At 41.7% G+C, this 17,175-nt stretch overlaps 2 protein-coding genes across 2 annotated transcripts; both read left to right on the top strand.

Annotated features, from left to right (window-relative positions):
• The first annotated feature begins 240 nt into the window (after positions 1 to 240).
• Positions 241 to 10,581, top strand: fhdc2 (FH2 domain containing 2). The gene is made up of 12 exons (XM_015004617.2): positions 241 to 498; positions 1,561 to 2,115; positions 2,211 to 2,272; positions 4,677 to 4,779; positions 5,005 to 5,090; positions 5,286 to 5,386; positions 5,670 to 5,740; positions 5,892 to 5,999; positions 7,144 to 7,214; positions 7,640 to 7,757; positions 7,847 to 8,011; positions 8,104 to 10,581. Exons 2-12 carry the CDS (start codon positions 1,669 to 1,671, stop codon positions 9,958 to 9,960), a joined length of 3,189 nt encoding a protein of 1,062 aa, XP_014860103.2. The 5' UTR covers positions 241 to 498; positions 1,561 to 1,668; the 3' UTR covers positions 9,961 to 10,581.
• Positions 10,582 to 11,977: 1,396 nt separating this feature from the next.
• LOC106928391 (rho-related GTP-binding protein RhoG-like) lies at positions 11,978 to 15,843 on the top strand. The gene is made up of 2 exons (XM_015004639.2): positions 11,978 to 12,346; positions 12,959 to 15,843. The coding sequence occupies exon 2, from the start codon at positions 12,988 to 12,990 to the stop codon at positions 13,561 to 13,563; it is 576 nt and encodes a 191-aa protein (XP_014860125.1). The 5' UTR covers positions 11,978 to 12,346; positions 12,959 to 12,987; the 3' UTR covers positions 13,564 to 15,843.
• Positions 15,844 to 17,175: the final 1,332 nt, after the last annotated feature.

Below are 17,175 nucleotides of genomic sequence, written 5' to 3'. Positions count from 1 at the left end.
TTATTTTTGGACTGACACGCGTTGCAAACTACATTAGACTTTAAAACATGGAAATGTTTTCTTATTACTATATATAAAAAAAAAAGTATATTGTTTTAGAAGTCGTAGCCACAGTACTTGGCTGAATATTACTTAGAAAGTCACGCGTTGCATTATAGATATCCCACACATTCCCGTGGATATCGAGACGCTGAAGACTGACCTTATACCACCTGACAACCGTCAGTCCGCCCATGGGAAAAATGGGAGGATGCGGGAGAAAAGCGCATATGAATGTGGGGGTGCGCGCCTGCGCGCTCGCGATGGAGCAGTGTGGAAGTTTCCCTACAAGTTGAGGAGGACGAGAGATTGCAGCGAGCGGGACGCAATAAGCTTTTTTTTGTTTTGTTTTTTAGGAATAAAGGAATTTACAGACAAAGTGAGCGTAAGTGAATGGAGCCGATATCGGTGGTCGTGGGTTTTTATGTCGGCTTTTAGACTCACTTCTGTGGCCATCAGGTAAGTCAAACAAACAACCTGACTTGGCTCTGAAGCAGAAACGAAAATGAGCAAAACAATGTGATTTTTATTTTTACTTAAAACTAAGCTGAGATATTGTTGGGTATCTTACATTGTGCTGGAATAAGCAATATTTCGTGGAATACTACTTTACAACAAATGGCAACATGTAAAAAGTTTATTTTAAACTATTTTAGACTGTTTTACTCTTTTTCTATCCCCTGCAACGCATTAAGGAAAAAAAAAAGCACATGTAAAGTAATACACGAATTTTCTCGCGTGATATTCTTCAGCTATGAGGATGCAGGTCCCATTAAATGGTGTCTAGATACAGATCTCATGAATCGATCATGACTGAGATTACTGGCTGTGGCTTTTGCAGCGTGCTCATGCGGATCTCCATGAAACAGGTTGGCCATCAGATTGGCCTGCAGTTTTCTGAAAGCTATGACTCATGGCAGATATCTCAAGAGATGAAGAGATTGTATGTCAAACGCCGAGACAAAAGATGCATAATTAATCCGATTTTTACTGGAAGCACACACACACACACACACACAAAAACGTGTCACTGTTCCAGTCTAGAACTTGGATGTGCGAGAGTGTGTATGTCTTTCAGATGTTTGTAAGAAAAGTGTTGCTCTGTGGTGGTGCTGCTGACCCTTCATTTGTTTGTTTGATTAGCTTTGCATCTTTGCTTGCCTTTGGTGTTTCGTTGTTTTATAATTAGAAAGGAAGATCTGTGTGTGTGTGTGTGTGTGTGTGTGTGTGTGCACATGCAATGAGGTGAATCTGAACAGGATGAGACAAGCTGTTCAAACAACCCACATATGGGAAGAGCTCATCTTGCCTTCCTTGTACTTTCTTGTAAAAATACTTTGATATTTCCAGTGAAAGTTGAGTCACCGGCTGGATTTTTAGACCAGGGGAGTCTTTTGCACGAGAAGCAGGTTGAAAAAATAATAATAAATGAACCCACATTTCATGCAAGTCGTCAGCATTTCAGCTGGTCTTGATTTCTTGATTTATAATTCCAGTTTTGAATCTGTTTTTGTGTCCTAGACTTTATGGATTGAACTTGGACCGAGAGCAAAACGACTTTCTCTTGAGCAAGGCCGCAAAGCCTGCTCACCTGTGGTAACCCCATCCTCTAACTACCAGACAGCCTCTATGCACATCAACCTGACTGTGGCCGTCAAGGAATCTCATGCCCTTCATGGAACTAAGCCCACTGCCGATGCCGTGGTAGCGACAGCCATGGAGTCACGTCAGGTGCTGGCTGCCCCTCAAGGACCACCTCCTCCTCCTCCTCCTCCTCCTCCACCACCTCCTCCCCCACCACCGTCTGCATCCTCCTCACCTTTTAGCCGGGCAGATACTGTACGTCAGAGTCGGCTGAGGAAGCTGAACTGGGAGCGTATCCCCAAAGAGAAGGTGGAAGGCAGGAAGAGCGTGTGGAGTGGCGCGGCCCCCGACGAGGACGAGTTTCCGATTGACCTCCATTCTCTGGACGAGTTGTTTGGGCAGAAGGACAGCACGCCAAGGGACAGAACCGTGACGCTGAGGCGACGTTCGGCGCTGCTGCGGTGCAGATCCCCACAGGATAGCCTGGGAGAGGTCAGACCGTTTAAATGGCAACAGACCTTTTGGCAATTTTTGCTTGGTGTTCTTGGTCTTAAGTGGGTATATGTGTGTTCTATGCTTCTTTACAGATTTTCCTACTGGATTCCAAGCGCAGCATGAACATAGGAATATTTCTGCGGCAATTCAAAATGTAAGATTCGTAACTCCTTTATAGATTTGAAGTTTATAACTGATCAAAGCTGAAGATTTACTGCTGCTTTCTTTCTATGTCACTGGAACTTTATCAGTGGTGCATGACAGTTGTGTTAATGGGGTTGATAGCAAACATACACCTGATATAGTGAGATTTATTGCATCCGTCTCAGCAACAAGGTTTTGTTAAAATTTGCTTCTTCTGCTTCAGCATAAAAAAATCAATGTAGCTATGATTTCTTAATAACTTAATGAACATTTTATGCTGCAATCAAACAGGCGTCGCTGTAACTATATTACAGGCACAGACGCTGTTTCTTAAATTATAATCTTAATTGCAGTCCAGAAAGTTCTGTGGGAACTTCTATATAGTAATAGTATTAATGCATCTGATATATTATGCAGGTTTTGACTTATTGATCACTGGAACTGGACTTTAAGTTGAGGAAAATGTTTTTGCAGTACTACAAATTTTTTTTTTCTTTTTTGTCAGACTTAAATGTTTCAGCTCATAATATCTATTTTAATATGATAGGCAACCAGAATAAACGTAAAATGAAATTTTGAAATACGTGTTTATTAAAAACTGAAAGAAGCCTAAACCAACTTGCACCAGTGTGAAAAAATAATTCATAAACTTGTTCCACCTTTGGCGGTAACGACGGCTACCGAGTGTTTGTGGTTGCGGTCAGTGAGCCTTATGCAATGCTGGGAAGAAATTTTGGGCCACTGTTCTTTGCAGAATTGTGTTATTTAAACAGTTTGCAAGCCTGTTTACAATCATGTCGCAGCATCTCAACTGGGTTTAAGTCTGGATTTTGACTAGGCCATTCCAAATCCTGTCTTTTGGATGCTTTTTTTATTTTTTTATTTTTTATTTTTGTGCCACTCGGCAGTGGAACCGTTGTGTACTTTGGATCAATGTACTGTGACATAACCCCGCTGCACTCAAGCTTAAGATCACCAACTTGTCTCTGGATATCAAGAAGTTGTCCAGGTTTTCAGGCACCAAAGAACCATCAGACTACTTGACTGCTAATCTTTGTCTGACTTAGACATTTGTTTGACCTGGTATATTTCAATATGTGCACAGAAGAAGCTAATGCAGAAAAAGTATTTTGTGAACCTTACGTATGCTTACACAAACATACGTAAAGAAAGTGCCTTGCATCTTAGCTTTTACACTAAGGCTTTCCCCCCTGCATTTGTCCAAATTAACCTAAACTAAAAGTGGGTTCAGAAAAAGAGGGAATACCAATGTTTCCAAATGGACCCAAGGGATTAGTACTTGACTTGAACTGCGGAAAGCAGCCATATGTCAGGCGTTAACGGGTGTTAGAGGTGTAAAACCCCATCAGTGAAGGGGATGTCTGGTGTATTGCCAGGGATTGAGCACCCTAAGCAGCTGGAGTTTTAAGGAGGCCTATGAGTAAGTAGCTCTTTAAGAGACCGAGGTGACACCTGCTGATGCCCGTAAAGAATGGCTCATCTCAAATCTGCCCCCCCATGATGACTGAGAATCCACCAGTGGGTTGTCTTCATCAGCTATCCCCTAAAACCTTCTTTGTGTGGTTTAGAGCTGCACCTATTATGATGGAAGGAGTTGTTTCATAACCATTTAGGTGAGCTTAAATACACTAACCTCTAGGGCTCCCTGAACTATTGTGTTGACAATTATGCAATGCTTGCTCACAGAGTCATGGAAAGTGCCAAGTTTCAATGCTGCCATGCCACCATGAGATTCTCAACTGGGGATGCTTTATTTTCTAAACTAGATTTGTTGGGACTTGCATGAAAAAGCCCTATTTTGTGAAAAGACTCAAGTATTTGTCTTGTTTGGCGCCTGTCACAAAGAGTGACACAGTAAAAGTTTTGTTAGCCCAATTGCAGTTTAAACAAAATCTGGTTTGGTGTTTTCTTTGTCTTATAGAGATTTAAATATCATTTAGTTTTTGGGTTTTATGTACGTCATTGCATTCTGGGTTTTGTTTCCAGCAGATTAGCAATTCAGAAAGAACGTTCCTCCACAGAAATTGATTCTTTGACAGTTTTAGATGAGGATAAGATGAACTGGTTGATGAGAATTACTCTCTGTAGTGTGATCATTGGTGGGGGGGATGTAGCAGGACGGGGAAAATAATGAAAAATTACTGGAATAGTAAATCCTGGTCTCATTCCGAGAAAGCAAGGCAGAGGTTAAACGGCTGTCTCGGTTTCAGTCCCTCCTCATGACACACCAAAGTCCTCGGTTGTCTCCTGAGCATGTCTGCCTTTTGTTTGTCTTCTTGGCACTTTCTTTTATTATTGCTGCGTCAGACTTTTCGTCATATGCAGCACACGTCCAGGTTTCTGTTTGTCTTAAGCTGGCAATGCGAAATGAGCTGGTGCATTTCTTTTCACAGGCCGGCTAAGGAGATCATTGAAGATATCAGGCACGGTGTTGGAGATCGTTACGGAGCAGAGAAGCTCGCAGAGCTCTCCAAGCTGCTTCCTGACAGCGAGGAGGTAAAGGGTTTAATCTAGCGTGCAAATACAACGACTGACAGTCTGCTTCCTCTTCACCGTCCCCCACCCTGCTCCCCTTCACTCATCTGGCATTAGTTAGGATGATCAAAAGTTTGCCATTACACCAGTTTGTATGATGTGGTCTGTTTCCAGACAAGGATCCTGCTGAAATGTATTGGACCTGAATCTTAACAAGCATATATCTTTTTTCTTTCTTTCTTTCAGGAATGTCGCCTTAGGAGGTTCTGTGGAGAACAGAGCTGTCTCGGAGAGCCTGATCTTTTCATGTTGCTTTTAGTGGAAGTTCCCAGGTACACCCCCCCCAACAAAACACACAGATGTACAGCCATCCCAAAACATTTTTGTTGCTTTTTCACTCTGCCCCAGCCTTCTTTACTCAACCCTGTCATGTTTGTTGAACAGAAGAATGATCTCGAGTGCCTTTTTGTCTCATCAGTCAACCCTTCTTGCTGATTGATCCGTCTTACTCGTCTTTCTTTCACCAGTTTTCGGCTCCGTCTGGATGCCATGATCCTACAACAAGAGTTCGACCCCGCTCTGACCTCTCTGTGTGTGGCAGCCAGATGTCTGAGGGAGGCGGCAAGAGGTAAAGTAACAGCAGGGAGTTGTGTACTCCACCACCATTAAGACTTGGGACTGTATAGGCCTGCTAAAATTCTTGTGTTTAGACTTGAGTGGTTGTCAGGCGCCACAGTGGAAGTGAGATAAGCTATTTAGCATTCAGGCTAACTAGAAATCTGCATGCACTGCTATTTTTGGGGGGCATAAAAGTTGCTGACTTGTTTCATGGCCTTGATGTCAGCTGGATACACATTAATTGTCATTGCTTAAGCCCTGAGGCACAATATTGATTTTATTTACACTCCTAGAACTGCTGAGCTGTCCCGAATTGCACTCCATCCTCCGTCTGGTGCTGAAAGCGGGGAACTACATGAATGCTGTGAGTAGCCAGCCAGTCAGTCGTTGAGTTATTGAATGGTTCTGAAAATGCGATATCAGCTATTTTCGGCTTGTGCTTCGGCTGTTGATTGATTGCGGTTTGCATTCGAGGTTTTCATCCATTGTTTAAAGTTGTCTGCGTTTCTTTTCAGGGTGGATATTCGGGGAATGCGGCTGGTTTTCGAATTTCATCACTTCTCAAATTGGCAGACACCAAAGCCAACAAGCCAGGGATGAATTTGCTGCATTTCGTTGCTATGGTAATGTTCTGAATTGTATGATAAAGTTGGGAGGGGAGATGCTTGTTTCACCAGTAGGTAGAGTTGGTAGCACTGTTGCCTGAAAACAGCAATTTGAATACAGACCAGGGTACTTCAGGGAGGAGTTTGCATGTTCTCCCAACATATGTAGAGGTTTTCTCCCAGTAAAATTCAAGCTTACAAAAGCACGTGCTGGTGTGCTGACCAGTCTAAGTTGCACTTACTTGTGAGCGCATTTGTACATGGTTGCCTGTCCTGTATGACTTAGTGTTGACAGTAGCTCTGTGCTGGACTAATAGCCTGTCAAAGGTGCACCTGGACAGGGTGTACATCTTCCCGGATTACCATGAGGTCTTTGTCTGTCATCATCTTGTTTTTTGTTTTGTTTTTTGTTTTAATATAGTCATAAGAGTACAATGGCACATAATACCTGCTTTGATAGTCACTGACTGCTTTAACTTGAATTTGTAAACACAGTTTGCAACTTTGTTTATAAACATCCTTTGGTCTTTTAATGTATCCAGCTGGTGTTTATAGATCTTCCTGAAACAAATGTGTACAATTCCTGCGAAAATGCAGGTCAGAGGTCAGCGATAGTGGTCCTTACTCAAACCTGTTGACATTAGCTGTTGTTTGAATTGGCTTTTATAAATTAGGCTCGTTCAGTTTGGGGGGGTGGATTTACTGGAAGAAACATTTTCAGTGACATGATGTGAGTTTTGAATCCCAACCTCAGGACTTTTGCTCCATTCTAAAAAATAAAATAAAATAAAAAAATGTTTCCATAGGTTTGTTGAGGGCCAGTTTCTATCTGACTGTCGTTTGTTGAAAATCACAATGAAACAGTCGAGACTAACAACTTGTCATCATTTGTACTCTACATGCTTGAAACATTGATGCCTCCTGCAGGTCATTGGGCCTACACTTTTCACTTTTTCACATTTGAAAAACTAAATATAATAAAAAGGTTGAAGAGCTCTTGTAAGAAGAAATTATTTCAGGCAGCAAAGTACAAAACAATGCCAAATTGTTCTCTTGAAACCAAAAGCTCCACAGAGTGCATTCATTGTCATCTTTTTTGCAACTTGCGTATTGTATCCTTTCAGACAATGGAGAAGATAATCAATTGTTTTCGTCTCCACAGGAAGCTGTGAAAAAAGACCAGAGTTTACTTTCTTTTCCCAGCCAACTAGGCCACGTTGGCTCTGCCTCCAGGTCAGTCTCTTCCCAAACCTTGGATTCTGTTGAATCCTGGATTCTGCGGTGATTAGTTCTGAGGGAACATAACAAAGGCCACTCAGAAACAACAATATCTCCTTGTAGTCTGCTAAAACATTGCAATCCACTGCATTCTTTAATCACTCCCTCGCTCTGCAGCTGCAGTTAGTTGCTAGAGTGAAAGTGGGTTAAGACAAATCTGCTACTCCGAGCCAACATCTGAGCTAATGAGCTTTTCAAAACCGTGTATTTATCTAATAAAGGTTTGAAGCCATGTCTGCATTTCCACTTTGGATTTTGCACACACATTTGTTTTTACTCAGTTTTATCTCTTTTATTTCCATTTTAGACATGCAGTCTTTTTTTTTCTTTTTTTTTAGACATACAAGAGTTACAACAGTGCTTATTGTTTATCTCTGCAGGTTGTGTGAAGAAGCTGTGCTAGATGACCTGGCAAAGTTAAAAAGCAGAGTGGCTGAACTGAAGACAAATGTAGAGATTGAGACAGAGATTAAGCAACAGACACAATCCTTTCTGGAGGTATACGTCACTGGTTTGACATCTGGTTTGAAATGAAGATCAATACGAATGACAATCTGTGTCTGAAAATGTGTGTCGTCTGTGTTCAGAGGGCTGACGAGCGACTGAAAGAGGCCGATGACGAGGTAGAGGGTATGAGGATGTCGAGTCAAGCATTGATGGAGTTTTTCTGTGAAGATGACAGCACTTTCAAGCTAGAGGAGGCGTGCAAGGTTTTCCATTTGTTTTGCCATCGGTTCCAAAGAGCCGTTCAGGTGAGATGCCTTGGAAGGTCACAAAAAAACCTAACTGCTCCGTTGATCACCTTATGATGACCGATATTCATTTTTCTTCCATTTCTAAACAGGAAAATGAGGAACGGGACCTCAAGGAGCAGAAACGTCTAGAACGTCAACGAGAGATTGTGGAGAAGCGTCGGTCTCTTGCCGTTTGTACAGGGCTGGACCTTGGGCTGAGTCTTGCCAGAGAGCCTCACTGTCAAGAAAACCAGGATGAACTGGAGAGACTTTTAGAGAAGAACCTGAACTACACCTGGAATCGCCGTAGTCTTAGAACCGCTGATTCTCGTAGATTCATGCACCACATGCAAAATGACACCCATTTCAGCAGTTCGTCTATTCTCAAGAGCTTTCCGGTCTTGGGCAGTAGTCCGACATCCACTGGTTATCACTCAAACAGTTCCTCGGACCACGAAACCAGTGCTATACTTTGCAGTTCACCAGAGACCGATGGCGGATGTTCCCCCTTTGACCAAGAGTCTGTTCTGAAAAGAGGGATCAGAACGTCGAAACAGAGAATGGAAGCAGTAAAAGACTCTCATGTTGCAGTATTTAGTTCTTCTCAACATGGAAAAAGCTTCACTATGAAACAGTATGGGCCTGAGAGCATTACTTACTCTCCACATGACCAACTGAAAACAACAGGACACAAAGAAAAGGCAGACTTTTCTCCTGAAAACATGACTTTGAACAGTTCTAGCATAGAGTCTGTTGCTGTAAGTACCAATACATCAGCCCAACGTGTGAAAAGCCAGACCTCTGCTTACAGACGTAGGCCGTCCAATAGTAATTGTTCCACTCAGAGTAAATCTGGAAGCTCTTCAGTTCATGAGTCCAATAACGGCTGTGGAACACTTTCTGACAGAAATACAAAGACTGGGACCAAATTACAATCATCCGCAGAGGAAGTATCATTCCAGCCACAGACAAAGTACAGTCCAACAGTTAAAATAAGTGCCACATCTGTACCCGATGCAAGTTTAACTGAAGGGGTTTTAACCGCAGTGAAGGAGGACTGGATGCCCTCCAGTCTGCCAGAGTTTGGTCATTCACAGCCAGAGGAGGCCTCTGATTTGCCAACTGCAGTTAAAGAGACTGCCAGGTCATTCCCACGTGTCGGTGAAACACTGGAGTGCCATACTCTGGTTAAAGGTCTGCGGTCATATGAGACACTAACTCCCCCAACCTCTCCACTTCCACGACCTTCACCAAGTCTTTGCTCAAAGTGGAGGAAGGAGAGGGATGTCAACTTGCACGAGGGGATTGCTCCAGTGTCTATTGCATCAAAAGAAGATGCTAGAACTGTGAAGACCCTGATGCGTAGTGGTATTGGGACAAAGAGGGGGTTTGTGTCAAGGACACTCCCTTCCAACAGCTCAGGTTTACCCCGAGTGCACTCCAAAACCGAGCCTTCCAACGGAGCTCCAGCACCCGCTAACCTACCGCTTCCTGCACGTCCGTCCATTCCCCGCAGCGCTTCAGTCCGCTCGTCATCTTCTGTTCGACCAACTACAGCTCAGGCGGAAGCAAAGCGAAGTACAAGCACACGGGAGAGAATCACAAACGAGTCACAGATTACGGAGAAGTCCGCTTTGACTCGGAGGTCTTCAGACAGAACTCCACAAGAGAAGGTCTGTGGCAGCACTCAGTCTACCTTTATCAGAGGAGCTCCCACCCGTGTGTCCAAACGTGTTGCTCCGAACTCTGAGTGTCAACTGCCATCGCAGTCGCGGACGGCTAGCAGCCCGTCCTCGGCCACTGCCAAGAACATACGCACAGCTGTCATTTCAGCTGCCCGCAGTAAATCAGCCAAGACAACAACCTGTGCCGCCAACTCACCTGCTAACCCTAAAACCCCAGCTGCTTCCCGGATACCTGGTCTCAAAATGCCCCGGGCTGCTACAGCTCAGCCCTTGTGGAGATGATGTGAAATTTTCCATGTCTGTATGAATTTCTAGGTATTTTTCAGTTCTAACTAAACATTGAGTTGATTTGAATTAATCTTAAGTAAAATCTTTTGTCTGAGTGTCTGGTTTATATGTTTGATTTGCCACCGAGAGCTTTTGAAATACTTTATATCTTGTCTTTTACACATTAGCAGGGTAGTGCATTTTCTACAATCTACCTCTTTTGACACCTGTTTATGTCCTTTGCAGGCAATAGGACAGCAATAGAAGACCTCTTCCTGTAGAACAGCCTTAAGACTTAGAGGAACATTTCACTTTAGGATGTTGTTTTAATTGATATTCTGGGGTAGAAAAGCAGTTTTCAAGAAAGTAATCCAAATGTTATGCACACTGTGGCCTATGCCTGAGTAATCAGTGTTTTGAACTTGAACCTGGTACTATATTGAACAGTTAATTTTGTTGCCAACTGGCCTCAAGAAAAAGCTGCACTTTACAAAACTGAAAAGAGGCCTAAAGAGATGGTTACTGTATTTTTATTTTATATAAAAATCTATAACTTTATTGAGTATAATTATTCACTCTGAGATATGTATTTGTAAAAAAAAAAGTCAAAGAAATAATAAAGACATTGTTGTGAAATGAAGTGTCTTCAGTTTTTGAAAGACTCTTGTATAATATGCACAGTGCTTTTTCCACATTTTGTCCCAATACAACCAGATGTATCAATGTATTTAACAAATGGAGTTATAGAGGACTCCAAATGTTGTAGAACCTCTTTTGGGTGCAATCAAACGTGTTTTTGGATAACTTTTTTGAGTCTCCTAACAGATTGTCTTCCAGTAATGTCTTGAGCGTAGTGCCCTCCGTCTTTCAATGTTTGTGACTTTGTTGCATTCTGAGAAAAAGATATTTCCGCTGTGTTTTCTCAGTGATCGCAGTGTGTTCAAGTTGATGTCCAGTGTTAGTTTTCCCCACAAATATGATAATTTTAATTAAGTCCAAAAGTTCAAGTTTGCTTTCATCTGATTGGAGCACCTTTTCCATATGTCTTCTCCATCCTCTTTATTCTTCATGACGATTTGCAAACTTGACTTCTTATGGTTTCCTTATAAAGTCCTGATCACATATTTTTTGGTTGAAAAATGGCAAAATATGAAAAAGTTTAATTCTATGTCGAGGCCTCATTATGTTTGTGCTTGCATTGAAAACTTTTACTCTCCATTAATCCACAATAACAACCCCTCTTGTGACCTTCATTTCCCCCCCGTCCCCTCCGTCTTGTTTAAAACTGCCTCTTGCTGCATCTCTTGACACAGTCACCCCCGATTCTTTTAGTGACTGTTGCCATGGAAATGCTATAGTTGTCTTGTGGAATCTCCTGGCAGAATTGGAGGGGTGTGCGAGGCCTGGGGTGGAGGGTGACTGTGGGCATAGGGTCCCAGTGGGAATTCTCTTTTTATAGCCTGCAGTGACGCCAAAACTTCTTGGGAAAGGCAATAAACCGGTGCCTCTTTGTGATCTGGAGTCTGCACTTGTTGGTCAGCAGTTGGCCTTTTAACCTGCTGCGGTGCTTTGAGATGACATCATCACCAGCATTTCCAGGACAAAACACCTAAAACAGAAAACAGATCTTTTGGGATGTTATCCTGCTGAGAGATGAACCTTCATTCCATTTCAATACTTTTGCAGCCTTTAACAAGTTGTCTTCCAATATTGCCATGTATTTAACTCAATCCAGCTTACCATCAACTCTGAGCACTAATATTCTCTAACAAACTTCTGAAACCATCATGAAACAAACTGCATTTATACTGAGATAATTTCACTTTCAGTTTTTAATTTGTAAAAGAACGTTAAAAGGCACATATAATGCTCCTTTTGCAATTAAGCAATCATTTGTGCTAGTAGCTATATCATGTAAAATCTTAATGAAATAGACTAAAGTTTGTCGATGTAATTTGACCAAATTTAACCCACAAAATACAAACAAGCATAAAAGAGTAGTTTTAACGTTTGTAAATAAAGTTGTTCTATATTATTTTACTCACTGATAAATTATATTTTCTTACATAAATAAAAAAAAAACAATATTCTGAATATGTGCAGGAAACTGAAGTTTCAGATTTATATGTTTAATATTTTAAGCATTTCTATGGATTTCACAATCCCTAAAGCTTGGATAAAACAAGTTTGAAAATCGATCAAATAAATAAATAAAAATAAATAAATAAATAAAAAAAAAAAAGACTAACGTCGCCATCTGGAGGAAGAAAACGGCTATCACGAAAGTGAAACTACATTTACCAGCCTACGCTACCTACGTCGATTTTACGTAATGGGCAACTCCCCGGATGCGGCTGTGATTGACTATACCAGGCAAGAAAAGATCGAAAGCTAAGTGGCGGTAAGTCACAAACTTATCCATATTTCACTTTTCACAGCAAATGATTACGTTTGAGGTACAGATTAGAATAAAATATATTTTTGGGTAACTGTTAGACAAGTAAGTTCGCAGAAATCAGCCTTTTATAAAGTGTTTTGAAATTAATGCTGAGCTTGTTTGCTAATTAGCTAGTCCGTTAGCAACAAACGAGCTAGTTCCTTAGCTTGATTCTAGTCACAGGGGGAACGCCTAGTGTTGTAAATGAAAATATTAAGAAGTAGACAAAGGTGCGTGTAGCTGCCGGTTCCTTTATTACCGACTGATTAAGTACAGTTTTCTCGACTGCATTAGATATTAAACAACTAGAAATGAGGCACATCTGTCTGGTTAGCGGTAATTAAAGCTACGCCAAAAAGCTAACGGTAGCTGCAGTTAGCTCAGCTGCTAAGCTCTGTGTAAAACTACTTATTTCTGGGATGTATTGTCACAAGTTTTCAAACTGGTAAATTTGTCGTTTTGTTCCTCCTTTGACACCGTAAGATCATCATGTTTTGACGAAGAAATTTATCAACATTGCAGCTTTTTAGTGTTATTTGTAAATGTTTAGGTGTGTGTTTTCTTTTCTTTTGCTAGGTGCTGCAGCCCCAGTGGTCGTTGGCAGGATGCAGACCATTAAATGTGTGGTGGTGGGTGACGGGGCAGTGGGTAAAACGTGCCTACTTATCTCTTATACCACCAATGCCTTCCCAGAAGAATACATTCCCACGGTGTTTGACAATTACAGCGCTCAGATGAGTGTGGATGGCCGCAATGTCAGCCTCAACCTGTGGGACACGGCGGGCCAGGAGGAGTACGATCGTCTGCGCACTCTCTCCTATCCGCAGACCAACGTTTTTATAATCTGCTTCTCCATCGGCAGCCCTTCCTCCCACGCAAACGTCAGGCACAAGTGGCATCCGGAAGTGTCCCACCATTGCCCCAACGTTCCCATCTTGCTGGTGGGCACCAAGAAAGACCTAAGAGGCGACAACGAAACTGTGAAGAAGCTAAAGGAGCAGGGTCTGGCCCCTACCACCAACCAGCAGGGCAACGCGTTGGCCAAGCAGATCGGAGCGGTCAAGTACATGGAGTGCTCCGCGCTGCAGCAAGATAATGTCAAGGAGGTGTTTGCGGAAGCCGTGAGGGCGGTTTTGTACCCAGTCACGAAGAAGAATCACAAAAAGTGCCTTCTGTTGTAATGAATGGTTCCCAGATTTGGACTACGGAGAGGGATGATGGAGATCCATGGATGCAAAAGAGAGGCTGTAGAACAAAGGATGCCATCTAGTTGCTTCCAACCCACCTCTGTCAATTTTCCTTACTCATCTCCTGGAGGACCTCACCAAGTTGCCTGCATCCCCAAAGTGACTGTTTCAAAATGAAGGCAACAGACCGTATAATTTTAACTTTTTATTTACACCTTTTAATTTTTACACCTTCTAGATTCATAGATTCTGTGTTTAAAAAAGAAAAAAATGATTATCATGGTTGCCTCAAGCCAAAACTTCCTAATCAACCAACCATTCCCTGTTTGACTGGAGGAAGCAGATTTGTGTTTGTTCAGGTGGAGAACTAGTGACTACCTCATATTCTCACCTAAGTTGCATCTCATTGAGTCTCAAGCACAGTTGCCATCAAGATCCTTTGAGTTGCCAATTGATGTATAATGAACTGCCAAGTTTGAGGTCAACAACCTGATCTTGAATCTTGAAGTGTTTTTAATTTCAGTTGGCTTGAATCCAGACAAGGTGTTATGACTCCTGGACAAATGCCGTCGCCTCTTAGCCAAATGCACATATTAATGGTTCAAATCCCAGCAGTTCCTCTTCGGCTCATTCTAGTATGTCGGAGTTGTCTAGCAAGTTGCACTTCCCGCCTCTTGCTGTGCCCTCTTGCTTCCCTGCGAGTCGGAGCTAATGGCTCTTTGCAGATAAGCTGGACCCATTAAGAGCTGCCCGCTTTCCTAATAGAGGAGCGAATGTCGTAATTTTACCAAACGATTACATTCTGGTGCAGGATTCCTCTAGTCAACGTAGTCAGGAAGCCAGACTGCAGTTTAGCTTTCTTCTGTCTTACATCTGAATTTCTCAGGCTTACTTTGAGTGCCATTAGAAACATACTTAAGAGTTCCTCTTTCATGAGGTGAGGTTCAGGAGAGTGTATTAGTTGTGAATTTACTCTGTAAATGATTTTTTTTTTCTTAATCCTGAAATGTTTTTAACTTACATGTGCAGTTATTGCCAAAGTTGAATATATTTTTTCTTGTAATAGCTCATGTTTATTTGATCAGTAAATTGTCTGTGCGCTATTTTTTTTTTTAATCACATATGATAAACTAGAGCACCATAATGCTTCCCTTTTCAACCACGATTGTCTAGGGTCAACGGAGAACGACCACTGTGTAATCCACTCATTGCAACATGTAATGCCATAATAAGTCTCACTGGTTCACATCAGGCGATATTCATGTTATCCTGTATTTTATGGTTTAACTTTTAACTTAAATTGTAGCTTTGTAACCCCACTGTACAATGTTGATCGGGTGCCTTATCTCAACCAAAGACCATTAAATCTTTGTCTAGCCCCAAAGGCTCGCATTTTACTGCTAAAAGTACTACCAGAAACGTTTTGGCACAAACCCAAAAATCTCAGATTTATTTTTGTACGCATCTTTGTGCCTCAGTTCCTTCCAGTAATGACTTTCCTTGCAGCATTTTTTTTTTTTGTTTGGTAAGACAGGTGCTAAGCTGTCTTCATGCACAGCAAGACTTGTGTGCATTTGTGAAACGGGGTTCTCAACTCTTAACAGATTGTGGTTTACATCCTTGCCTCGCATGGTGCAGTGAGGGCAAAGCGCAAGTGCAACTTGCGCTCGTAGTTAACGAGAGCTGCGTCTGTGTTGCTGCATCACATTAGAATATTTTTATATATTTTTCTAAAGTATTTTTTTTATAGCTCTTTGTGCTTACAGCTAGCAGCAATAATAGCAACCCTTATGCTTATTTTTATTTACACTGCCATCTGGGGTATTCAATACTTTACTAGATTGTGGCTTGTGCAGAGTCTAGAATAAATGAAGAGCAATAAAAAGCATGAGGTTTTGTGCGACAACATTGATGCGTTTTTAGATCTACTAAAAGATGCATGAAATTTCCCATAAGCGTCTGACAAGGGCTGTGTGTGTGTGTGCACAATATTTTAAACTGCTATCTGTGGAAAACCTTTTGTTTTTGTTTTTCTTTAATCATGTCCCCAATTTACTCGGATAGTGCTGTTAAAGTGGAACATACACCTGTGGGCTGTCTGTATCTGTGTCCTGGAGCAATATGCTGCCGTGTGCGTGGTACTACGCTTTTACACTGGGAACTTGATTTGTAGAGATCTGTAATTGTTTTATAAATAACAAAAACATATTTGTATAAATGAACTAACAGTGAGATGATTTTAAATTATGCCTAATAAAATGGTGCCTAAAACCAGCACAGCTTTCTTTGTTTCCGAATCCTCCTTCCTCTCTCTGTTCCTTGCCTATTGTCAAGAACAGCTAACTTTCCTCTGACTGATAGCAGTGAGGAAATAATAGAGTAGGCTACTCCTGCTGAGGCGCAGAGCAAGGCTTAGTCACAATGACGCACAGCTATCCATATTTTTAGCTGTTTGAACCACATTATGTTCCTATAGCGCGCATACATGTTCATGTTATATTTACGGTTTCAGTTACCACATCTGAACATAAGATGGAAACAGTCTCGGGCTAAAGTTAAGATAATACTGAGTAATTTATTTTTTGTGTGTGTGATTTTTATGCACATTTTAAAGCAAATTTCTATCTACTATACACATTCACTCATATAGAGAAAAAAAAAATCAGGGGCCTTAAAGAGTCCGCCTGTCGCAGCTTACATGGAAATGTTTCTTTGACCTTTTTGGGGGTGGCGGCTCTGACAGATGACAGATGTGTTGAACTCAGTCAAGGACTCATTACAACATCACCGTCGCAATATTCAGAACGCATTTCCTCTTGCGGTCTGTCTCTGAAAGCTGCAAAGCGAAGGCAGCGCTGACAGCATGTTTGCGGCTTGTAAAATGTGTCGTCTTGTTTTAGTGGGAAATCCATCGTTTAGAGAAGTCGGTAAAGTACGAATTGTGGAAATGTCTACTGCTTTACCGAGCAGCATCATAGCTGCAGTTCCCATTGAAACACCTGAAACAGTTCCACCTTTTAGCCACAGACAGTAAAGTGTTTCATTGGGATTTTATGGAGTAGATTAACACACGTAACACTTAATTATGAAGACGAAAGAGCAACATTTTCAAAAGTCTTTCATGAGTAAAAACTGAAAAGTGTGGCGTGCCTGTACAATCAGCCCCCCTTACATTAAACTCCTAAATACCATTCCAACAGTAAAACTGGGTGGCAGCAGCGTCATGTTGTGGGGATGTTCTTCTTCGGCAGGGATAAAGTTGATGTGAAGATGAACTGAGCTTAAAACGGAAATCCTGAAAGCAAACATGTCACAGGCTAGGGCCAGAGCTACGACGGAATGGTTCAGATTGGGGCAGAGGTTCAACTCCCAGCAGGGTCATAACTACAAACACAATAGATCAAAATATATTGGTGTGTTAGAGTGGCTGGCCAAATTTCAAACCTAAATCCAACAGAGAAACTGTGGCAAGATGGGAAAAAAGAACAAAAAAAAAAACATCTATTCACAGACACTCTCCATTCAGGAGTTCTGTTTTGTATTGGTTAGTCGCGTCAAAGTCCAATACATTATGTTGAGGTTTATGTTCTTCAAAATGGTAAAAAA

The sequence above is a fragment of the Poecilia mexicana genome, unplaced genomic scaffold (genome assembly GCF_051168715.1).
Source record: "Poecilia mexicana isolate PSO_F unplaced genomic scaffold, ASM5116871v1 scaffold_10, whole genome shotgun sequence".
NCBI classification, from domain to species: Eukaryota; Metazoa; Chordata; class Actinopteri; order Cyprinodontiformes; family Poeciliidae; genus Poecilia; species Poecilia mexicana.
Note: the sequence above shows the minus strand (reverse complement) of the source record. Positions and strands in the feature narration are given on the sequence as shown.